A 25821-nucleotide genomic window follows, 5' to 3' on the forward strand; every position below is an offset into this window, starting at 1 on the left:
GGATGCATAGTTTTCGAGTTAAACGCGGTTGAACTTTCAAAATATCGAAAAAAGGCAACTTTTGATTAAAAAATAAAATATAAATTCTGCTTACTGCATTTGAAAGTTCAAGTCAAATTCTATCAGCTTTGGTTATTTGCATTGCCAAAAATTAAGTTTCTATTTGTTAAACAAAGCCATAAACACATAGTGTTTCCCGTGTCCAATGCATGCGTTTTAATGTACGTAATCTACGTAGAAATTGTCTGTATGCGCGCCTACTAGTTGGATTTCAAATTAGAATTGCATTGAAAACATTATTCAATCACTATGTGTTTATAGCTTTGTTTAACAAAAAAAATTAATTTTTAGCAATGAAAGTAATCAAAACCGATAGAATTTGCCTTGGACTTTCAAATGCGGTAAGTAGAATTGCTGTTTTATTTTTTAATCAAAAGTTATTCGGGTACAAAAATTGCAATTTTTCGATTTTTTTAAAGTCCAACAGCGTTTATGTCGAAAGCGATGCATCCTACGAAAAATCTTGTAAAAACATTTTTTGCTTAGAATGACCCAAAGAAATACAAAAAAATGTTTTGATTTGCGAAAAATCGCTGTTATGTGATTCCTCAAGTTCTTTGTTCATAACAACCTTATCGACATCCGAATCGACTGTTACCCAAAAAATTCGTGTTCTACGGGTCAAAATACATAAAAAAGACTTGGGTAAGTCCATCTGATTTAAGGAGGCCGTTTTATCTACACTGGCGACAGGACTAATTATTCCTCATACACAAAAGCCCCCAGTTATCAATTTTTATGCATAAATGTCTACAAACATAAAAGTTATAGCAAAAATAAAATTTTAAATTTCAACTGTAACACCCTTCATCTTTCTTAATATCAATATTCTGTTAAAGCAAGTGTAATATTATTTTTTTTTTTTTTGTTTTCGAGATGTTTATAAAAAAAGAATAATGACAAATTTGGTACCCAACCAGAATATCAGTATTGGTGGGAAAGAAATAGAACTCGTAGATAGATAGAAATACCTGGGACATGAAATTACGATTGGCAGACTCATGAACTGAAGAGAAGAATCGGTCTTGGGTGGGCAGCATTTGGAAAACTGAGAGAAACTTTTAAAAGTGAGTTGCCCACATGCCTAAAGAGAAAAGTATTTGATGAGTGCGTCGTTCCAGTCTTGACGTACGGATCAGAAACACTTACCTTAACTAAAGCCTCGGCTACTAAAATAAGAGTCACGCAGAGAAGAATGGAGCAGTTAATGTTAGGAATAACTCTGCGAGACAAAATCAAAAACGAAGAAATCAGGAGAAGAACAAAGGTAACTGACGTCATCGAAAGGATAGCCAGGATGAAGTGAAGATGGGCAGGACACATGGCCAGAATGACAGATGGGCGATTGACAAAGAGGTTATTAGAATGAAGGCCAAGAGAAGATAAGAGAAGTGTCGGTCGACCGCCTTCAAGATGGACTGACGACTTAAGAAAGCTAAATAAAAACTGGATAAGAGCGGCGCAGGATAGATGGGGTTGGAAACGAGGGGAGGAGGCCTATGTTCAGCACTGGACTTTCGAGGCTGGATGATGAAGTGTAATATTTTAAAGGGTAACATCTACTTTTTTTTAGGACCATCCTGTATAACCAAATTTTCGAAACGCAAATGGCTACCATTATTTGAAATTGCAGTACTTATATAAAACTTAAAAAACTCTTTAAATTTAAGGGAATTATTATTTTAAGCTTTGCTTTATACCCTCGTCCTTAATCTAACACCGCTCATCCTGATGCATAATGTACTAGGAATAAAATCGAACTTCCAACAACCTCATGATTACAAAATTAGTTAGTGCTCCCTCTAGACTCATCTTCTCTGGTTTTCTACCGCAGTCAATAATTTCTTGACCTTTGCAGATTATAAACTTGCTAACTTTGATCTACACAGCTGGATTAAACGAAAAAAGTCAACATTTCCCACAGAGCGTCAGTCCCTTATCACCACTATTTCCACATCTAAGGAATACCAAACGACATAATAATAATGTAGGAACGTTCATTGAATATCCAATCTGTTTAATGGATTAACGTCAGAGAGATCATACCTCAAATTACGAATATTTTTTAAGGAAATAAAATTTTATATCTGGTTATAGGCTAAGAGCCGCTATAGGTGAAATTTCTTAATCATTTTAGGCACGATGGGACCCTATAACTTACATAGTAGAACCTAAAAGAAAACGTTTGAACACTGTGCCGTCACTTTTCAGTGGCACATGCGTCGACAGTGGCGCATCAAACTTTCCACTTATGGACGGGATAAATAAATTAAAAGTTAACAAAACTTACTAACAGAATTAAATTTTTTTTATTTTTTTAAGTTCTATGTGATTAACACATAGGATTCATCGTGATTTTAACCCACCACCCCCTTCCCCCTGCCCCCACCATCAAAAACTTCATTTTTCGTTTTTATTTTTTTTTTGGTGGGATGCAATCAATTTTAAAATTTAAAAAAATGCATACGCATAGCTGAGGCTTTTATAAAACATGCCTATTTTTTATAGACCCATAGGTAGAGTGTGCATAACCTCAAAAAATTTTTTCTTAATCTTGTGTGTTTTATCAAACACTATATTTTAAATTTTTTTCAGATTTTTCCGTAAGTCTCCCCACCTTCAAAAATCCGAAAAACTGTTTTTTGGGGGGTTTTGGGGGATTTTCCCTATTTTATAGACTTCATAATATATCAAATCAATTTTGTTTTTATAGGTTATATGTAACTTGAAGTAACTGAGTTCTTTAGAATATTTAAAAATCAGAAAAACACGTTCAAACCCCCCAAAACCCCCTTAAAAAACAGTTTTTTGGATTTTTGAAGGTGACCAACGTTACAGAAAAATCTGAAAAAAATTAGAAATATAGTGTTTGATAAAATACACAAGACTAAGAAAAAATTAGATCTGCAGCTATCCCCAAAAAAAAGTTATATACTTTGTTTCAAAAAAAAATTTTTTTTTATTTTTTTGAAGTTATGTACACTCAACCTACAGGTCTATAAAAAATAGACGTGTTTTATAAAACCCTTAACTATGCGTGTAAATTTTTTGAAATTTTAAAATTGATTGCATCCCACCAAAAAAAATAAAATCGAAAAATAAAGTTTTTGATGGTGGGGGCAGGGAGAAGGGGGTGGTGGGTTAAAATTACGATGAATCTTATGTCTTAATCACATAAAACTTAAAAAAATTAAAAAAATTAAATTCTTTTAATTAGGGAGGGTATTTTTTAATTTATGTATCCCGTCCATAAGTGGAAAGTTTGATGCGCCACTGTAGACGCATGTGCCACTGAAAAGTGACGGCACAGTGCTCAAACGTTTTCTTTTAGGTTCTACTATTTAAGTTATAGGGTCCCGTCGTGCCTAAAATGATTAAGAATTTTCCCCTATAGCGGCTCTTAGTCTATTATGTAAGCTTTAAAGCTTTATGGAGTATAAGTTAAAATATCAATAAAAAACTTAAGATAAAATTAAAAACACCTTAAAATTGAGTATTTTCATTAGGGGAGTTTAGAGAATATTAAAAAAAGAAGAACTATTATTAAAAATAGTTTACAACATCAATCGTTCAAGAAAGGAGACAAAGAAGACCCCAACAATTATAGAGGTATAAATCTGCTGAACACCGCACTTAAGCTAACCACAAAAGTCCTAACCCTCAAAATCAACAAACAAACAAGTTTATCAGATAAACAACAAGGATTCAGATCTGGAAGATCCTGCGTAGACGCCGTATTTGTACTGAGACAAATCACAGAAAAGGCCACTGAGTACAATAAATCAGCATATCTATGTTTATAGACCTGACAAAGGCTTTCGATCGCATCCAAAACGTCTTACATTTACTGTATAGAAGAAACATACCAATAAATATTATACAAACCATCGAAAACATCTACTTTCATAATCGAATCCGGGCAAAGATGAATGGAAAACTAACGCAGTTTATACCAGTACAAAGCGGAGTCAGACAAGATGACTCGTTAAGCCCACTGCTCTTTTATACAGGGTGTAACAAAAATACAGGTCATAAATTAAATCACATATTCTGGAACCAAAAATAGTTCGAATAAACCTAACTTACCTTAGTACAAATATGCATATAAAAAAAGTTATAGCCCTTTGAAGTTACAAAATGAAAATCGATTTTTTCGAATATATCGAAAACTATTAGAGATTTTTTATTGAAAATGGATATGTGGCATTCTTATAGCATGAGCCTCTTAAAGAAACATTATAGTGAAATTTGTGCCCCCCATAAAAATTTTATGGGGGTTTTGTTCCCTTAAACCTCCCCAAACTTTTGTGTACATCTCAATTAAATTATTATTGTGGTACCATTAGTTAAATTTAATATTCTTAAAACTTTTTTGCCTCCTAGTATTTTTTCGATAAGGCAGTTATTATCGATGTGGCATTCTTATAGCAGGAGCCTCTTAAAGAAAAATTATAGTGAAATTTGTGCACCCCATAAAAATTTTATGGGGGTTTTGTTCCCTTAAACCCCCCCAAACTTTTGTGTACATCTCAATTAAATTATTATTGTGGTACCATTAGTTAAATTTAATATTCTTAAAACTTTTTTGCCTCCTAGTATTTTTTCGATAAGGCAGTTATTATCGAGTTGAGGCTTAGTTTTTAATATGTTTACATAAAAATTTTATGGGGGTTTTGTTCTTTTAAACCCCCCAAATGTTTGTGTACGTTTCAATTAAAATATTGCTGCGGTACCGTTAGTTAAACACAGTGTTTTTAAAACTTTTTTGTCTCTTTGTATTTTTTCGAGAAGGCACCTTTTATCGAGATATGGCTTCTTTTTTAATACGGTTCAAAATTTACCTAAAAATGTAAATCATACATAAATTTTCATATTATTACAAAGTCCTCATAATCGTACTTCATATACAAATATGTGCTGGATTTGACAAATATTCAAAATATCTCGATAAAAACTGACTTTTCGAAAAAGTACTAAGAGCCAAAAAAGTTTTAAAAATATTGTGTTTAAGTACAATAATAATTTAATTGGAACGTACACAAAAGTTTGGGGGGTTTAAAGGAACTAAACCCCCATAAAATTTTTATAGGGTGTCCAAATTTCACTATAATTTTTTCTTAAGATGCTACTGTCATAAGAATGCCATATGTCCATTTTCAATAAAAAATCTTTAATAGTTTTCGATATATTGGAAAAAATCGATTTTCATTTTGTAACTTCAAAGGGTTGTAACTTTTTTTATATGCACATTTGTACTAAGGTAAGTTAGCTTCAATCAAAATATTTTTGGTCATATAATATGTGATTAAATGTATGACCTGTATTTTCGTTACACCCTGTATAATAATGGACAAAATAATAGAAGCAGTACGTAAAGGTCTTGGTTACAGAATGGGGAACACAGAAATTCAAATATGTATTATGTTATGCAGACGACGCATTAATCGCCGAGACAGAAGACGATCTCCAAAGATTAACACACATCTTGAATACAATAGCCAAGAAATACAATATGATAATATCATCAGAAAAACATCGCAGACATTTTTTTTAAACAATATTTTTTAAATTCATTCCCGAATTCGATATGAAGGGTACGCGACTTTTTCGCAGATAGGGCGATGTTTGAGCATTTTTTGAGATCAAATTACCTTTGGCAGTAGTGTTGTGTGGTGACATTCAGCAGTCAATGAAGTTTTATAAGGAAATTAAATATTTGCCGGCAAGTTACATGTTCTAATCTTTTAATTCCTTTTCAGAGATCAGAGTTCCAATATGTCGGTAAAAAGTGTTTATTTTTGAGATTTGTTCATAAATATAGTTTATAATAAACATTACTCAACAAGAATCATCCAGTAAAAGATAAAAAAGGCCGATCTTTTGTTATTAAATGTGTAAATCTGGAGGAAGTCAGTAAAGTCCGATGTTCAAATTTTTTTTAGTTAATGGAAGTTGGAAATATAATAAAACAAAAATCTTAATTCAGTTTACTGAAGCCTACAATATTATATGGAATATTTTCCTTCAATCAAAACAAACTTGGGGTTGAGATTAAATAAAATTTTCAGTGATCTATAAATAGGACGCTGGCCTATAATAGGCTAATGATTCATTTTTTGTCAATGAAGAATCTCCTGCCATGGTTTCTACAGCAGTTTTTGATACGGTGCTTTTGATGATTCTAACTTTCACATTTTACGACTACATTAATGTATATGAATAGATTCTAGATTTATAAGTATTTTTTGTATTAAAATTGAGTACCTGAAAATCTACCAAAGATAATAACTTGAAGCTGAATTAATACTCATTTAACTTTTATCCATCTATATTATTGACACTTTCCTAACAATGAATGTTTTTCAATATTGGCTATTAAATTTTGGGTAAATCGTTTTTCTTGTCATTTAAACTAGAAATAATGAAGCAAACAGATGGCAAAATAAATAAATGGGGAGCTTTAATGTAACACAGTAAAAGCGAGATCCTTGTAAAATTTTCCAATACGAGGATTCCAAAATTTTAATATAAGAAAACCAGGTAATGAGGGACTTAAAGCAACATTAAGGAAAATTATTAAGCGAATCTAGGTCACCAAAAATGAGAAATAATTGTTATCGCTAATAACCTTAGTACTTGATGCGATTAATTAAAATAAAAAAGTATTTGCCCCCATAATACTGCGTGATCAGTGGTCACAATATCTGATACACCATTTTGTAGTTCAAATAAAAACAAGTAGTTAATTATATGGAATAAAAATCAACGGAGAACTACTTAATGTAATTAGGGAAAAGTCGCCTATGATGACATAGTGCCTATAATGGCATAGTGAGTGTATTTTGGAACGCAGTCCACTTATTTTGTAAACTGATTAGTGCTAAATAGTCGGTTTGTAGTTTCATATAAAGTTTATGGTGCTCTGATGCTTTTTGTGGGCGTTGGAAAATTATACATTTCTCGGCAAGTCCCGTAGTAATGTTACACAAAATCAAAATTAAGAATCCAGTAGAGTAAATAGAAAAAAAAACTTAAATAACGCCTTGAATATATTTATTAGACATACTATGTTTTTTATGTGCGTTATTTTGAAGTTATCTTTCGAATTAAGATTTTTTGTCTTTTTTTAATAAAATGCCGATTTTTGCCTATGATTCAGGTATCCAATGATGGCATAGGTATGCAATCATAGAAAGTCGAGAAGAAAAACGTTTATAAGCATCCATTATTCACTCCAAAAATACTAATGATGAAATCCGAAATCGGAAATTAAAATGCCAAAAGCTAATGTGCGTGGACCTTCATTTGCACAAAAAATAAGGACCAGTATTGTAAAATTGTAAACCTCTTGTAAACCAGAAAATGAAAAAAAAAAGCGAAAACGTGGAAAGAACGGTATGCTCAATTCTACTCCAGACATGATTTGAGTTCAGACAGAAGTAAGAAGAAAAAGCAATTTAATAAAGAAAAAAACTGACAAGAAAGGCCACGAAGAAAGTTTTTGAAGAAAAAATAGCAGTTAAGAAGAAGAAGAACAAGCGGACTTCTGGAATGATCTTAAAGACGATAACCCTGATGTCGATTGTTTGTATTGTAATGAACTGTACTCCCTATCTAAATCAAAAGAAATATGGATTCGGTGTCAAAAATGCCATTCATGGTGCCATGCATAATGTGCGGAGTGCGGATGTGGAAAAAAAGTAAAACAGTTTATATTATGGGAATTGTGTTTAGAAGTATTATAATTTGCTTAATAGTCCATTCTTTGACGGTTTCTGCGGTAAATTTTAAAGAACCGCTTGGATTGACTTGAAATTTGGCATACATATAGATAATATGTCAAAGAAAAAAAGTGATATTGTGCCGATGTGTGCTTTTGCTCTGGGGGTGGGTACCACCCCTTCTCGGGGGTGGAAATATGTAACCTCAAAATAACCTCGGAAATTAATAGATATTTCAATTCTGAGTAAAAAATCTTATATACGACTTTTTCGGTAAATTGATATTTTGCAAGTTATTCACGATCGAAATTGATGATTTCCTACATGAAAAATGCATGTTTTTGAGTGGATTTTCAAAAATATCTCTAAAATTATGCATTTTTACGAAAAAGTCATTATAATCAAAAAGAAACCTATTAAATGAGTGAATGGAGTGGTGTTTTTTAAATTATTATAGCAATAACACAACCTAAGTTACAGCCTACTTAAAATCGGGGTTTTTTCGAATTAACTTTGAATCAAACATTTTATCATTAAATAACGCAAGAAATGGAGATGTTTAGAAAAAAATTATGGAGACATCTTTTAAATATTTTACTGGTGCCTTTAAAAGGTGCTATGATAAAAGTGATTTGGATAAAAAATGGCTGAGTTATTACAAAAACAAAACGATTATGTCGTTGAAAAATCAAAAGAGTAATTACTTAAATTGGTGAATTTTCCACAAAAATAAAAATTAACATTATTACATACACAATTAGGTTTATTTATAGCCTGACTACGCGTTCTGAGATTTTAACCAGTTTAAATTGCTTAGGTTTGAAAAAAAATTTAAATTTAATATTAAATTATTTTTTAATATTTTATAAATGTTTTCCATTTTTCCAAAATTACTTGAAAACTAAAAGAAATCTGAAAATATATATCAATACTAAAATGTAGTCTTTTTTATGCTAAAACTTATTTAGTTTTTTCAATGTCGCTATGGTAAACACTGAGTGAGATATTTATATTTTAAGTTTGCACGTAAGTGTGAGAAGCAGTTTTCTAAGCCCTTTGAATCGCATGTTTTAAAAATCAAAGATATCCAGAAAGTTCAGCTTCTACTTACTATTAACACTTACAATTTCCCACAAAATAAGCTTTGGAACAATGAAATATCTTGAAAATTACAGAAGTTATCGTTAAAAAACCACATTGAAACTTATGTCGAATACTTTTTAAGCGTTGATATAAGTATTTTATTTTTTTTTTTATGAAAAAGGCGCATCGTGTGAAAAAAAGGGAAGATATATTTTCTGTCATAAATTAAATAAGTAACTCAAAAATGCTTTTTAATTTGAAATACCTCAGTGGCGTACTATTTTTTTTAATTCAGAGTAGTACCCGTATGCGCGACAATGATGAATATAAAATTCTTAATATTAAGCCTGTTAATAAATGCGTAATAACTACCTCTTAAAACCCACCAAATTTCATTTGCATATCTCAACCGGTTTTAGAGCAATCAATAAATCTTCACTTTGTAAGAGAAATCTCAACACCCCGTATCTTGGAACTTTATTAGCTACGACACTGGTTCTACTAGGTCTCCAAACTTCATACATACACAAATTTTTTCAGTTTTTTATAATCTATATTTCTGCTCGGAATATTTTTTCGATAAAATACTTACTTTTTGAGTTATTTGCGAAAAACCGTCTAACAACGTGGTTCTTTTGTTGAAAAATGAACATATTCACTCGCAAATATCTCGAAAAGTATTGACTTAGTGAAAAACTTTATAGAACAAATGTTGCTTAGAATTAGTCAGTTTATCCATTTTCGGACTTATTTTGGACCTATATTTTTTCACCCCCGATAAGGGGTGAAACTCACACCCAGGGTAAAAGTACATATCGGTACTATATCAATTTTTTCCCTTAACTTATTAGCTATATGAATGCCAAATTTCATGTCAACCCAAGCGGTTGTTTAAAATTCACAGGTTTTGCAATATTTTAACGTGAGTGAATGATCTAATAAATCTATTTGTAGGGGTAATTTATAAGGGTTGAAAATATTAAATACTTAGTAAACTAAATTGCAAACATAAAATAAAGTTTAGATCACTACAAAATACATTATTACTTAATTTATAGTTACAAAATATTTTTAAACAAATTCTTATTTAGAGGGTAGTGTTTAAGAGTTTAAAAATAGTTATAAACTATAAAATACATTTCAATATGAGACGCAATCAAAGTCCTATATTTAACATACTATTTAACGTACCTACACATAATTTAGATTTAAATAACGCTTATATCAGCTGTTTTAAATTTTTGGTAAAAAAGGGTAGTTTTCACCCCTTAAAAATAAAAAGCACATATTGTAGTAATATCACTTTTGAAGAGAAGGATAAGATGAGCTTATTTGCAAAATTTCTTCTAAATTGTAGCGGTTCTTTAGAATTTAGAGGTCTTGCAATATTTTACCGTTAACGAACGTACTATAATAACCTTTTAGTTAAGTTACTAAAATATTACGAATTTATTTTTTAATTTTTGTTGTTATTTTTCGTAATAAAACATAAAAAATTAAGTTCTGTTGTTTTAAAATAAATGGTGTGCCATCATAGGAAACGTGTGTCACCTATGATGGCATACTTGCTAATTTAAAAAAAAATTAAAATCGTGCAAAAAACGTTCAAAATCAATATTATACTGTACAAAACTTAAAATGCCGAATCACTTGGCACCACAAAAATGTTTAGAAAATTTTAAATACACTTAAAAAATTAAGTTAAAATTAGGTATGCCATCATAGGCGACTTTCCCCTAGATACGCGGACGATACAGTAATTTTGTCAGAAAATATTAAAGGTCTCCAAATTCTGCTTCATCGTATTCACCGAATAAGAAAAGAAATTGGCATTAAAATAAACTCAAATAAAAACAAAATTATTAGTCTTTAGTCGTAACCTCCATCCAGATGCACAGCTTCAATTAAATGGAGTACAAGTTGAAAAAGTACAAAATTACATATTTGGGAACTGTCATAACGAAGCCACTATGTAGATCAAGACATAGAAATAAAACGTAGATTATCAACGACTAAAACTACTTTTATAAAAATGAAGTCATTTCCTTGCAATAATAATCTCAGTTTAGAACTAAGGTAAAAAATGGTTAAGTGCTAAATTTGGACAGTACTTTTGAATGGTGTAGAAGTGTGGACACTAAAAGTAACAAACATGAACAGAATTGAAGCATTGGAAATGTAGATTCATAGACGGATGCTGAAGATACCTTGCGCAGCAAAAAAAGCTAATGATGAAGTACTAGGGAGGGCCAACAAAGATTGAGAATTGCTAAAGGCTGTTAAATACCGGAAAATGTCTTTTCTACGACATATAGTGAGGAGACATGGATATAGGATACTACATATAATCTTTAAATTCAACATAAAAGGCCGCAAAAGTGTAGGAAGAAAACAAGTTTCTTGCTTAAAAACATTCGTAAATGGACTCGGGTATCAAATGCACGACAATCATTCCATGTTGTAGAAGATCGAGAAGCCTTCGCAATGCTGATCGCTAACATCAGATAATTCTGATATGGCATGTGAAGAGGAAGGAAATTATTCAAATAAAAGTAGAATTACAAAAGATATAAATACCTTTAGAATAAAAGATTATTTCAAATTGATACCATTGTTATAACCATGTTTATTTTTAGATGAGAATGAAAATATATCTAACCATAATCGATCTATTAATATTTTTTGGAGTAGCTTACATAAGTTACCAGGTGCGCTTAAGTCGATTAATTATAAAAAAAATGGTACAAAAAGTAAATTTAAGGTTAACAACTTTACTTAAACTACACTATTTTTTTAATTATTTAGTATTACCAAACATAGAAAAATTAATTGTATTGTTTGTTGAACAAATTTGGTTATATTGGTGAATGTACTTTGTAAGCTCAAGCTAGATTTTTTAAATATATTAAATATTTATAAACTATTGCCTTTGAAGTAACGTAATTATTTTATTTTTGCCAAATATAGACTTTTAGTTTTTAGCCACTAAACTTAAGTAATCTAGGTAAAAAAACACAACTTCGAAACATAAAACCTGACTTACCGAAATAGTGTAAGACGAAACGGAAGGAGTGGCACGATAGGGCCTCCTGGTCGTGTAAAAATCGCTTTCATAAACCATTTTTTCGGATTTTCGAGGGGCAAAAAGGCGAGAAAATTCGGAGATCGGCGTCTCTTAGTGTTGAGAACTGGACTGAAGCTCGATATGCTACGTGCGGTTATTAGCACAGCTCCCTACGGCGTCCAAAAATCTATTTTTACTTTTGTAAATAGTGGATTGAGTGAGATTTCTTTTTATTTTAGATGCTTAATACACGACTAAGGTATTTTTCGGATAAATAAGCTGTAGGTGCGCGACTGTGGAGGCTTTTCTACACGTGGGAATTTTTCAAAGGGTTTAGGATAGGACTCAGCGCTTAAAAATTTCACCAAATTTAGATTTGGGGGCCAAAGTATTTCATATTCCATTACTAATTAGCATAGGTACTACTTTTTGAGTGCATATCTGGACATTTATTAAATAAGAAATCAGTACTAGTGCTGTAAAAGATGGCATGGTTTTTGCTTGGTTATGATAGTGCCGAGTAGTTTTTCCGAAAAGTGTGGGTCGCGACTCCATAGGGGGCTGTGCTAAAGAGCTGAGGGAGTCGTGGAATGATATCCGAAAAGAAAGAAACTTTTTACATGAATATTTATTTTATAGCTTAAATAAAAACATCATCGTCATTATTTTTGCCAGTATCCCTATGCGCGGTCGGCTTCCTTGACTGCATTTCTCCATAAGTTTCTATCGTAGGTCATATCAACATCAATCCCCTTCACCAACATATCCTGTCTAAGCGTCTCCCCACAGCTCTTCTTTGGTCATCCTTTCCTGCTTCTTCCAAGACTCGCAGTTCAGTTGTTTTTCGTATTGGGTGATTAACGTCTCGACCGACCTTAAACATGACCAAATCATCTTAACCTATGCGTCCTCACTCAGGCAACCAAATAACGTTTACAAAACGTTGAAAAAACGTCATAATTATCACCAAACCACGTCAGTTTATCACGTTTTTTCGACGTCGAAAGTCACGTGAATAAGTCCCACCATAATTGACGTCATTTGTATCACCTTTAAATACGTGATATCAAAAAGGTAGTTTTTATGTCGTTTTTTAGATTATGCTTCATTTTGTGGTTTTAAAGATACACAATAATTATTCGATTGTTGGTATTGCAATTTTTCATTTAACCTTCTGTGACTAACATTGGGTCTGTCAGACGGACCACTTACAGCTGTTATGATTATTTCCAAATTGTTCGTTATGTATCTTCGCCGCCATCAGTAGCTGCCTGGTTCAGGTGCCCTTTTGTAGTGTTGAAGTTTGAGTCTTTAATGTCAAATGATTATGCAATTATCGGCAATTTTATATAAAAATTTTTCTCAGAGACCGGCGTTGTACGTGACATTTTCGATGAAAAAATATTTATATTAACGAAACAACATGCGAACAAGTGCTGATGATTTAGTAACCCAATTGCCAGAAGTAAAAGGTATGTACTAGGTACAAAAAAATGGCAGTGGATAAATGGAGTTTTACACAAATGAGATGTTGTATAATTGTTTTTATTTTCTTTGGTATTTTGCTAATGTTTAAGAGGCTTAACAAATTAAAAATTAGTATCAATCTTGTTTAATTTCACTCCTTCAAGGAATAAACACAACCCTACACTTGAAAGTGTGTCAATGGAAACATTTTTTTATGTCGGTCTCTAAGACGGATTTAGAGCTTTAATGTTCAGAAAACGTACTATGTTAGCTGCGGAAGGTTAACCGTTTTAAATTTAGCCCATAGGCGTAAAGTAAAACCAAATTGGAAGACTCTCTAAAATGTATAGAATTACAATACCCTCAATGCAACATACCTATGCCTATAGGTATAAAAATTTTATGTTTTATATATATTTACTGTGTCAAAATTGAAACAACATAATTATAAACTAATAAATAATTTATTGTTAATTTAATTAAACTCAATAACACATAATTAGTTCATTAACAGAAAATATACACCAAAACAAACAACCTCAAACAGTTTTCAAGAAAAATTATTGTATTAGATAAATGTATTCACTTGAGAAAAACTAATGAAAATCTCTTAATTAATACGTTTCTTCAACTAAATATTTAAATAAAAAGTCTTATATTACCACACAAATCACCAAAGCAATAAATGAAACACTTCTTATGGAAATTGTTTGGAGTCATAATCATAAACATTAGCATCAAGTCTTTAATTGTTAAGACTGTAAGCTCCTCCCAATTTTTTGAAGTCAGACTGTCAGACTTAGGCTGCCTGAAATTAAAACGTGTTTTTAGGCGTATTTTAACGTCATTAATCTTACGTAGGTATTTAAAATCACCTACAAAAGCGTTTATACGACGTAATCTTCAAACACGTAGGTATATATACAGTGCGGTGGAATAAGTGTTGCCCCCCCTGTTAGCTTGTTTATTTTAAGAATATTAGCAAAACGCTCTGACAGGTCGATTTTTTAAACTAATCATAGTATATCATAGCATCAACGTTTCGAACTTTACGCAATCCCTCTTCAGGTGACAGGCATAACTTTGATTTTTTTAAATGGTAAAGTACATCATGTGACACCTCATTCAACAGATTTTAAAATACTGATTTCAGAAATGTATAATACTTTAATCCTTTTTGAGATCGCAGGCCCAAAATTTCGGTCGAACTCTTTGTAAACGCATTAATTTTTTTCGAATTCTGAGAAAACTAATAAGTATTTTTGAAAAATTTAAACTCAGAATGAAAGATTAGATTATTACCGAGGGCAGACAGTCCCTTAGAATAAACAAAAAGTTTCTTTTGAATGATATGTTTGAAATTAAAAATCACACTAAAATTTCTCTTTTTTTCACCACTGACTTATTAAAATAAACATTATAGGAGTTCTCAGGGACTTAGGACCATCGAGAATACTGTAGTATTTCATTCTGCGTTTAAATTTTTCAAAAATATTTATTAGTTTTTTCAGGATTCAAAAAAAATGATTGCATTTAGAAAGAATTCGACCGAAATTTTGCGCCTACGCTCTCAAACAGGATTAAAGTATTATACATTTTTGAACTCAGTATTTTAAGAGCTTTTAAATGAGGTGTCACGTGATGTACTTTCCCATTTAAAAAAAATCAAAGTTATGGCTGTCATCTGAAGAGGGATCGCGTCATCGAAACGTTGATGCTATAATATACTATGGTTAGTTTAAAAATCGACCTGTCCAAGCGTTTTGCTTATATTCTTAAAATGAACAAGTTAACAGGGGGGGGGGGCAACACTTGTTCCACCGCACTGTATATTCAAGTAAAAACTGACTTTTCCTCTTGACGTCACTTGGTTGCCTGGGCTTTTTGGCATCAATTGGTGCCACCGCTAGACTTCCCCTAATACACGCATTCCTAATTTTATCCTTTTTGTTACTCCACTCACCCATCTAAGCATTCTCATTTCCGTCACATGCATTCGCTGTTCCCTTTCTTTTTAACTTATAGCTGGTCTTATTGCTGCTTAATAAAATTTTCCCTTTAGTTTCATTGGAATTTTTCTGTCACAAAACGCACAACTCCCTTCCTTCCATTTTATCCATCCAACTCTAATTCTGTTGCATGCATCTCCATCTATTTCCCCAATACTCTGTAATAATACCGATCCTGGATATTTACATAAAACTCTCGCTTTTCACAATCATTTCACCATTCAAAGATATTATTTATTTGTAGTAGGTAACTCCATCTTTAAAGAAACAGTCCAAATATTCCGTATATGTCCTACTAAGTTTTAAACCTTCTTACTCAAGAGCTTGTCTCCACTGTTCCAGTTTTTGTTCTAAGTCGCCTTCACTATTTCCTACTAACATCACATCATCCGCATAGATTAAGCACCAGGGAATGTTGCCATGTAGTTTCGCTGTTATCTGATCTAAAACTAATGAGAATAGATAAGGACTAAGCACCGAGCCTTGGTGCAATCCTACTTTCACATGAAATTTATCAGTCTCTCCCACACCTGTCCTAACACTAGTTGTTCCTCCCTCATACATATCTCTCACATTCTTTACATAGTCACCGGGGATTCCTTTCTTATTCAGTGCCCACGAGAGAATATCACGAGGAACGTAATCATACGGTTTCTCAAGATCAATGAATACCATGTGAGCGTTTGTTTCTTTATTCATGTATTTTTCCATCAACTGCCTTATAATGAAAATGGCATCTGTGGTTGATATCCCCTGCATAAAGCCAAATTGATTATCGGATATTTCGGTTTCTTCACGTATCCGTCTATCAATTACTCTGTCTTATATCTTCATGGTCTGGCTAAGTAGTTTATGGCACTCTATTTTCTGCATTGTTATAGGTACTTGTTTTTGTAAACGGGTACTAATATACGGCTTCCCCATTCGTCTGGCATTTGTCCAACTTCCATAATTTTATTGAATAAATTTTATATTTTTTATATATTTCTTAATAAAGATAGACAAATATCGAAAGTCTGTTCAGATGGTTACGTTGCTGGAAAGTTGAGCAAGCCAAAGAAGTGTGATGAGACAATTGAATATTATTCATTCAAGTCTGCAGGGACCTTACCAATGATTTCTTGAGACCCAATCTCATCAACAGCGACCCGGTACGGTTGTTAATAAGAAGATAACAGTCAGAGAAGTTCACTTTCTCAAAATTGCTGCATTATAAAACCGAACGCAAACTGCAAGACTGCTCCAAAGGCATATTCAGCAAGCGCAAGGACCAGTAATCAGCGTTTCTACTGTTCGACGAAGGTTAACAGACGCAGACTTGCATATACTATAATAGGTTGTTCAATAAGTTTTGCGGTTCGATAAGAGTGAGCTTTGCTACCAGCATAAATTTTGTAGGTTATGTTGGTAGACTCTTCGTATGGACTTGTGTGAAGTTGCATGCCAATCTGTTAATTAATTATTTGTTTACAAGCCATTTATTATTGACGTGTCACACTATTTACCAAAATGGAAAAAATCAAGTATCGTGCAGTGATTGAATTTTTATTTTTTGGAGGTTTAAAAGTAAAGGAAATTTATGAACGAATGTTGAAAGTGTATAAGGACTCTTCCCCTTCAATTAGTACAGTACAAAGATGGGTTGCTGAATTTAAACGTGGTCGTACAAGCCTAGCAGACGATCCACGTCAAGATCGTCCAAAAACAGTAACAGCCCCAGAAATCGTGGCAAAAATACAGGATATGGTATTGCAACATCGTCGAGTGACTGAAAGAGATTTAGTAGAAGCCCTAGGGATCTCATTGGGCAGTATAACCAATATCTTGACTGAAGTATTGGGTTTCAGGAAACTGTGTTCACAATGGGTCCGAATTCTCTAACAACGGAATAAAAACACATTCGAATGCGACTTTCTCAGCAGCATTTAGCGCGTCTTCGAAAGGATAATGTAGATTTTGTGCATCGATTCATTACTATGGATGAGACTTGGGTCTATCACTATGATCCTGAATCAAAACAAGAGGCTAAAGAGTGGTGTGAACCTGGTTCTTCGGCTCCAAAACGAGTTTTCGTCCACAAATCGGCTAAGAAGGTGTTAGCATCAGTTTTTTGGGATGCAAGAGGAATTTTGTTTGTGGATTACTTACAAACTGGTAAAACAATAAATTCTGAATATTATTGTATCCTCTTAGACCAGCTGAAGGAAAAAATTCGTGAAAAGAGACCTGGTTTGCAGAAGAAAAAAATCCTCTTTCATCAGGATAATGCACCGTGTCATATATGAGCATTTTAACAATGGCTAAAATCCATGAATTAAAGTTCGAATTGTTGGAGCATCCACCTTATTCAGCAGTTTTGGCCCCTAGTGACTTCCATCTATTTCAGTACTTAAAAAAATTCACGCGTGGAAAGCGTATTTCATCAAATGATGAAGTCATAGCAGCTGTGGAAGCCTATTTTGCAACACTTCCAGATTCTCACTTTAGGGATGGAATTTGTAAATTGGAATCTCGTTGGAACAAGTGTATTGATGTTCAGAGAGACTATACTGAATAATAAAGTTTATTGCAATCCATAAAATTGTGTTTTTCTTATCGAGCCGCAAAACTTTTTGAACAACCTAGTACTAATAAACACGTCAATTGGACAATAGACGATTGGAAAAAAGTATTGTGTACGGATGAGTGTAGAGTGTCAATTTATGGAGTAAACGTAGTCGAAATAAGGTCTACAGAAACAACCGGGTTGAATAAACTAACAACTTTATCCGATGAACAACAAGGATTCAGATCCGGAAGATCCTGCTTAGATGCTGTATTTGTACTAAGAAAAATCGCAGAAAAGACCATCGAGTACAATAAACCAGCATATCTCTATTTTATAGACCTGATAACTTACACCTACTGTATAGAAGAAATAAACCAGTCAATATTATACAAATCATCGAAAACATATACTTTTATAATCGGACACAGGCAAAGATAAATGGAAACCTAACAGTTTATACCAGTACAAGCGGAGTCAGACAAGGTGATTCGCTAAGCCCACTGCTCTTTAATATAATAGTGGACAAAATAATAGAAGCAGTAGGTACGTAAAGGTCATGGTTACAGAATGGGGAACAAAGAAATCCAAATACTATGTTATGCAAATGACGCTGCATTAATCGCCGAGACAGAAGACGACCTCCAAAGATTAACACACATCTTCAATACAACAGCCAATATGATAATATCAGCAGAAAAGAACAAATGTATTTCACATCTAAATACCGACTATGATGTAGAATCGAAATTGATGGGAAAATAATAAAGCAGGAAGCAAGGTTTTAATATCTGCGAATAGATATAACTAGTTACGGAGATGTTGAAGAAGAAGTACGACAACAAAGCTTAAAAGCAAGTAAAGTGGCGGGATCTCTTAATGACACAATCTGGAAAAAAAAACACCTAAGACAAGACACAAAAGCAAGAATCTATAAAGCAGCAATTAGACCTATATTGATATACACGGCGGAGACAAGACCTGACACATCTAAAACGAGACGACTACTAGAAACAACAGAGATGAAAATACTTCGACGAATATCAGAGAAAAGTCTGTTTGATAGGGAGAGAAGCGAAAGCATAAGAATAGCCTGCAATGTAGAAGAAATAAATGAATGGTTGACAAAACGGAAACAGGAGTGGAACGAACACATTAGTAGAATGGCAGTGGATATGATAGTACGAATAGCACAAGAAAAGTCACCAAAAGGACGAACAGTATTGGGAAACCAAGAAAAGATAATTGTAAAAAAAAAGATAAGGTGCGATAATTTAAACAATTTAGGAGGCTAATATTGAAGAAGAAACAGGCTTTAAAGCCTACATACAAGAAGGAAGAAGAAGTTTGAAATTATAATTAACAATGTAAATTTAACAAATTTTCATAACTTTTAAAGTATTTACACCCAAGTAATTTCCATAGCATCAGCAAGTGATTAACCTGTACTAGCACTGATGATGATATTTTTATATCGAAAACGTTCTGTGATTTGATGTAGCCCTTGAAGGGATTTTAATAAAATTATATACCCTTTATAAAGGACTTTCAATAAAAAAAAATTTGATTAATGGTATCCAGCCAGCTACATTATATACTACATTATAATATGTATACACATCATTAAAAACAAAATACCGTCTGTTGAAATGGTACATTCACAGTTCTGCTCTGCGGAATGGAAGTATGGACACTAACTGTTGCATCTATGAATAGGCTCGAAGCTTTCGAAATGTGGTGTTATAGGCGCATCTTACGTATATCTTGGGTTGACCAAATTTACTAATGTGGAAGTCCTGCGTAGAATGGGGAAAGAGTGTGAAATTCTCATGACCATCAAAATAAAAAAATTAGAATATCTAGGACACGTAATGAGAAATAAAGAACTTTACAGCCTTCTCTAACTGATTCTCCAAGGGAAGGTAGATGATAAAAGAGGACCGGAATAACACGCATTTCCTGGCTTCAAAATTTACGAAAGGGGGTCCGCGCTGCGGTAAACAAAGTCAGGATAGCCATGATAATCGCCCACAACCAACACGGATAGGCACTTTAAGAAGAAGCCAGCTACCTGGAAATTCTTTCCATGTGGATTTTCTAAAGTCATCTGAAATAATGAATTTATTCCAAAAATTTGCATCATACTGTATATATAGACTAACAATAAACAAAGGCAGGTACATTTATTAGTCACAAAATATTTTATATTTTTATTGCCTTAAAGTAATAGGTCAAGAATCCAAAATAAAACAACTTTAAAATTGGAAGTTGCGTCTCAGATCTGTTTTTGCTAACCAATGACGCAAATTTTTTTCATTCCGAATGAATGAATTAACAAATGCGTACTCTGTTCGTTATTTTCACTTAATCATTGCGAGTAAGCGTCCGTTCAGCACAACCTACACAAAAGAAACGTCAATAACTATTTGTAGCATTATCGTCTCTAAGATTTTTTTTAATGATCTAGCTGATATCCGCGTGAGAGAGTTTAAAAAAATATTTTTTAAGGTTATAATACTCTTATGTGAATTTTCTCTTCTTTTTCCGTTCCTCTGGAAACCGGGTGAATTATTTATCATGAGACATCCCAATTATCACCCCATAAGTAGCAGAGACGAAAATTTATTATAAAAAATTTCAAAAAGGCTTTATAAAAGGTATATAAAATATTTAGGATATTTATTACAATTCCTTGAAGGGCTACATCACAGAACGTTTCTAGAATAACAATTCCATCATCAGTGATTTTTACAGTTTATTTATGCTTGAGCCGCCAATATATGTGTTTAAAAACTTTTTAAATCTTATATATTTATAAATTTTTTTATTTATTAAATAGTTATAAATTATTGTGTTAAAATAAAGGTGATGTTTAAAATAAGTAACCAATTCCTTTCCAATTATGATTCTTCGGCCAACCTCCTCGTCGTGGTTCCATGGTTCCATCATAACAGGTGTTCCTTCTTCTACAATTCCCTGTAGCCGCGCTACGATGATCGTTTCACTCCTCGCAGGCACAACTGTATCTTCTTTAATGGCTCCTAGCACAGTGCTGTCATCATGTGGATGAAGAAATACCTCCTCGTTGCCAACTTTGATTACCCTGTTCTTAATATCCATGCAAATTCATTACGTCCATTCCTAATATAACATCTTCTTCGATGTCTGCAACTATGACAGTATGGATGAACTTTTCTGCTCCAATCCCTAATTGTATCTGGATTTCTCCGTGGGTGTTGGCATTTTCACCTGTGGCAGTCCGCAGTCGCAACCTCGTTGGTAAGAGTTTCTTACGGCGGTTTATAACTGACGGTCGAATAATGGTCTTGGTCGCTCCTGTATCCACCAACAATGTATACTTTTTACCATTTATTTGTCCATCTACATATACACTATCTCCGCGACACTTCAAAGAAGCTATTAGTATAAGAGGGTCTTTGGAAAAGTTGTGGGTGGAAGCTGCCCCTCTAAGGCCGACCCGTTCTAGTTTTCCTGCTGGTGGGTTTCTCGATTCGTGTCGTACCTGGGATACTTACATGAACTTCGTACGTGTCCTATTTCACCACAATTCCAGCACCTTATGGTCTTCGTTTTCTTGTATGAAATGCCCTTTATCATATTGACAATCTGGTCCAGTTTGTCTTCATCCTCTTCCTCTTTCACAGTCCTAACTTTACTGTACCCGCCTGAGGCCTGGGTAGCTGATTCGTATTCGAGGGCGGCGGACAAGACATCGACCAGCGTCTTGTGACGAGCTAATCGCAGTGTTCTTTGCATTACATGATCACGAAGGCCATTAATAAATGTTTGAACAGCCAACTTTTCCATTATGTCTTCGGGAACTGTTGGATATGCATATCGTACTAACCTGGCAATATCTACCTCATGTTCTTGAAGAGCTTCATCTTTCTTTTGTCTTCGATTTTTAAATAGCGACTGATAGACATGCTCTAAATGTTCGTGACCATATCGCATATTCAGTCTTTTTTTGAGCTGTTCGAAGTCATCTGTCTCCTCTACGGCTCTGGTCTGGAGGACATCCACAGCCTCGAAGAGCAATAGTGAGGTTTACAGCCTTTTCTTTTTTGGACCATCCGTTCGCTTTGGCCGCCGATTCGAACTGTTTCATATAATTGTTCCATGACGACTTTCCATCGAAATTTGGCACTTTAACACGAGCAAGACTTACACTCCTTTAAACTTTTGGCCGTGGCTCCAATTTGTATTTGGTTTAATCGTCTTCAATGTCTGTTAAGATGGGTTCCATCCCTTTGTCTACTTTTCCCGTTTCCTCGATTTTCTTTTCCATTTCTTTGATCTTTTCTTCTAAAGTAGATTTTAGGAACGATATCTTGTCGTCAAAATCAGAAGTGACTTTAGAGATCTCGTTAGTCATCTTGCTTTCAAGGGATGAAATATCACCCGAAACTTTCGAAATCTCGCCAGAAACTTGGAAGATTTCACCAGAAACTTTGTTCTCTAACGATGTAATGTCCGTCGAAACTTGGGAGATTTCACCAGAAACTTTCGAAATCAAAGCAGCATGCTTGTCTTCAAACAAATAGGTTTCTGGATCTTGGCCCTCTTCTTACAGAGCGTTCTTTAGACATTCGACTAGATCAGCCTTTTTCCCAGTAGTGTCCATGTCTCTCTCTTCTAATTCGTTTCGTAGCTCCTTAACGAGCAGGTTAGTAATTTTCTGCTTATGCTGTGAAGACATGGTCACACACTTTATTTATTACGATTTATATTTAGTTATGATTAAAGATTCCACACTGTATTTAAACCGAGTTTATGTTTATTTATTTAAACCATCCCACTTCTGACACCATTTGTACTAATTTACGCGGTTGACTTTACTATTTTTTTATTTATGTTTTTAAGCACTAAGTTTAATTTAAATAAAGGAAGACTTACTTTATATTATTTTATTTTACATCACTTATTTAATTTATTTAAGGCTTACAAATAACTCAAACTAACACATCTAATTTATTTACAATCTCAAATTTATGATTTTACTAACTAAAACATACTAATTCCAATAACTTACATTTCAAAATACACGGCGAACAACTCGATTTGAATACAATAATTATTACGGTAGAAGAAGTATCGGCCGACCGCGCAAAAGATGGAGTGACAACCTTCCAAAGAGGTATCAATTCGAAAATGAACAAGCAGAATTGCTTATAAAGGGGAAGAAGAAGAAAAAAAACAAAGCTTTAAAATAATAACCTATTAGGCAACGTCGCGTCAACGACCATCTCTATCGTTTTCTGGTTCGTGGTTTCAGTTATATGTGTTGTACGATAACTTGGACATATGTGAGAGTATGAATATACTTTCACAGTGTGTGTGTATTTAGTTCTGTTAGGTTCAGGTTAAAGTGGAAGTATAAAGTATAAGGTTTTATACAGACAATATTAATATGTATTGTCATGGTTTTAAGAAGTTATTATGATTTTAAGATACCCAAATCATAGAATAATTCAAATAATAGATAATTTAGTAATTTTGTACAGCCCAAAGTATTTGAATAAATGTCTTAATAATTAGAACACTTGGGAAATGTCGTTGAGTAGGAAGGTTGAGTAGAATAAGAATGTTAGAAAGAACTTAAGTTATGAGGGCACTGAGTAGTGATTAAATAGTTGTATTGTTCAAGCAATCTATATAGTGTAATAGGTAAGATTTGTAGCTTTGGGTAGTTCTTCTTTAAGCTATTATAGGCCGGCAGCTGGTTTTTTCTGGTAATTAAATATGTAGTTAAGAATATTTATTTATACTTAGGTAAATACCGTTAAAGTAGAACATAACATCGTATGTGTTAAAATTAATTTTATCAATTTTTTAATTACATTTAACTTCACAGGGACCCTCCCTCTTACCGCATGCTTGCATTAATAACTGATGTAGAATAGCTTTTATAATTAATCTTGTTATTGTTAGAATTATTGATACTAAAAGAACTTTATAAAAACACAGTTAGATCTAAAATTACTTTAGGTATACAGTTCAAAACTTTTAAAATTCAGCACAAAATGCAAGCATGTCCCCGCTCTTTTTTTATTAAAAATACAAAATCTAAAAATATTTTTTTAACTGCGCCTTTTCATTAGTACACTTATGCTTGGAAAATGAATTGCACAACACAACAATTAAAATACTGATACACTTAACTCATTTTCTCCTTCTTCCGTATTTTCTTCGTCACTATCATCGCCCAATTCAATAATAAATTTATTTCCACCATTAATGTGGAAGTGCCCAATCTTCTTATAATATTCTTCTACTTTGATCACTTTGGCGATTCTTTTCTGCCAGTCTACTTTGGTAATATTGGCTACTTCTTTTTTAATTATCTCAATTACCTTTTTGGCAAATTTAGGAAATGTATTTGAACGCCTTATACTTGGTTTTAATTGTCCCCAAATTAACTCAATAGGATTGAAAACACAAAAGTAGGGGCGAAGTCTCAATATAGTGTGTCCATGCTTTTCGACAATAATGCTGTCCATGCTGCTCTCTAGAGCAGCAGTTTTCAACCTTTTTGAGTAATTTACCACCTACAGTTAATTTTATTATTTTTGGTACCACCTATATTTTTAAATTGTATTATTAATACTTACTAAGTACTACTATTTTAATTTTTTCTGTGTTTTGTGTACCACCGCCAATAATGATATGTACCACCAGTGGTACATGTACCACAGATTGAGAACCTCTGCTGTAGAGCGTATAATTTTCTAAATTGCTTCGTGTGTAGAACTTCAATAAGTTGTTTTTTTGTGTAAAAATCTTCGAAATACAAATAATTTTCCATTAAAAAATTTTGCAGATCAGCTTTGAAGATGTATTTGGTTTTTTAGTGAGCTGTCGGGAATGATAGGAACCGTTGTCAAGCACTATTACGCTGTTTTTCTCTAAGTTTGGGATCAGCGAGTTTTCAAACCAATCTTCAAAAATGTCAGCTTCCATATTCTTGTGGTAGTCAACGTTACAATCTTCCATTTTCTTCCCACATAATTTTAAAGCATCCCATCCTCACCCATCCCTCACTTCCTCCGCAATGTACAATAATTAGCCGCGAGCCTTTATTTGCAGGAATTTCTGGTATGCACATGCTTGAACCATCTGTCCATCCTTTCTTTACTGTATCGTGGGTATCATACCAAGTTTCATCTAAATAATAAATTCTCCTATTTTCTTGCCTATATTTAGTAATTTCTTCTAGGTACATATTACGTCTGTTGACTATTATTTGGCTTTCCATAATTGCTTGACGTTTATTTATTTTTTTTTTTAACTTAAAGCCCATTTTTTTTTATCCAATTTTGAAGAGTTTTCTCACAGCAGTTCATATTTCGACCGGTTGTTTCCAATTTCTTTCTTATTATTTCTATTGTAGGTATTTCATTGCGTTTGTAGCAGTCGTATATTGTGGTTTTGAATAGTTTTACGAGTGAAGGATTTAAAGGTCTTGAAAATTTGTAGTCACATCGTTTCTTGCGATGATAGGGTTTATTTTTAACTATTTTATATACATTAGAAAGTGGAATTTCTGTTAAATCAGAGGTGGCTTGTGCCAATAGTGTTTTATCGAAGCCGAATTTCGTACGTAGATTTTTGTATACATTCAAACATACTTGCTGTGTTTCTGCATTTAAATGCATTCGAATCTTCTTTACGAGCTCTTTTTTTTAGTAATTACATTTTAGTTATCGTACGCGATATTTACATTATCCCACGGGCGCCAAATCACTATTCACATTAATTAAATTACAATAATTAACACTTGACGCTCTCCAAACGAAATACTAAACCAATATTCAAAATAATTACAGCAACAAAACACTCGTATCACTGAAC

The 25821-nt window shown here is 33.0% G+C and overlaps 2 protein-coding genes across 10 annotated transcripts in view; one reads left to right on the forward strand and one right to left on the reverse strand.

Moving 5' to 3' along the window:
- The window catches only part of LOC114329870 (golgin subfamily A member 6-like protein 22), a 482825-nt gene extending 470650 nt beyond the window's left edge, over nt 1–12175 (reverse strand). For all 9 annotated transcript variants that reach the window (XM_050658302.1, XM_050658300.1, XM_050658299.1 and 6 more), the window contains exon 1: nt 11908–12175. In XM_050658302.1, coding sequence (XP_050514259.1) covers nt 11908–11985 — 78 coding nt within the window. In that variant the 5' untranslated portion in view covers nt 11986–12175. The remainder of the gene's footprint in view (nt 1–11907) is intronic.
- Nucleotides 12176–16913: 4738 nt separating this feature from the next.
- On the forward strand, nt 16914–17285 carry LOC126890318 (protein GVQW3-like). The gene has a single exon (XM_050659181.1). The coding sequence runs from the start codon at nt 16914–16916 to the stop codon at nt 17283–17285; it is 372 nt and encodes a 123-aa protein (XP_050515138.1).
- The last annotated feature ends 8536 nt before the right edge of the window (nt 17286–25821 follow it).

This window comes from Diabrotica virgifera, chromosome 8, assembly GCF_917563875.1.
Source record: "Diabrotica virgifera virgifera chromosome 8, PGI_DIABVI_V3a".
Taxonomy (NCBI): Eukaryota; Metazoa; Arthropoda; class Insecta; order Coleoptera; family Chrysomelidae; genus Diabrotica; species Diabrotica virgifera.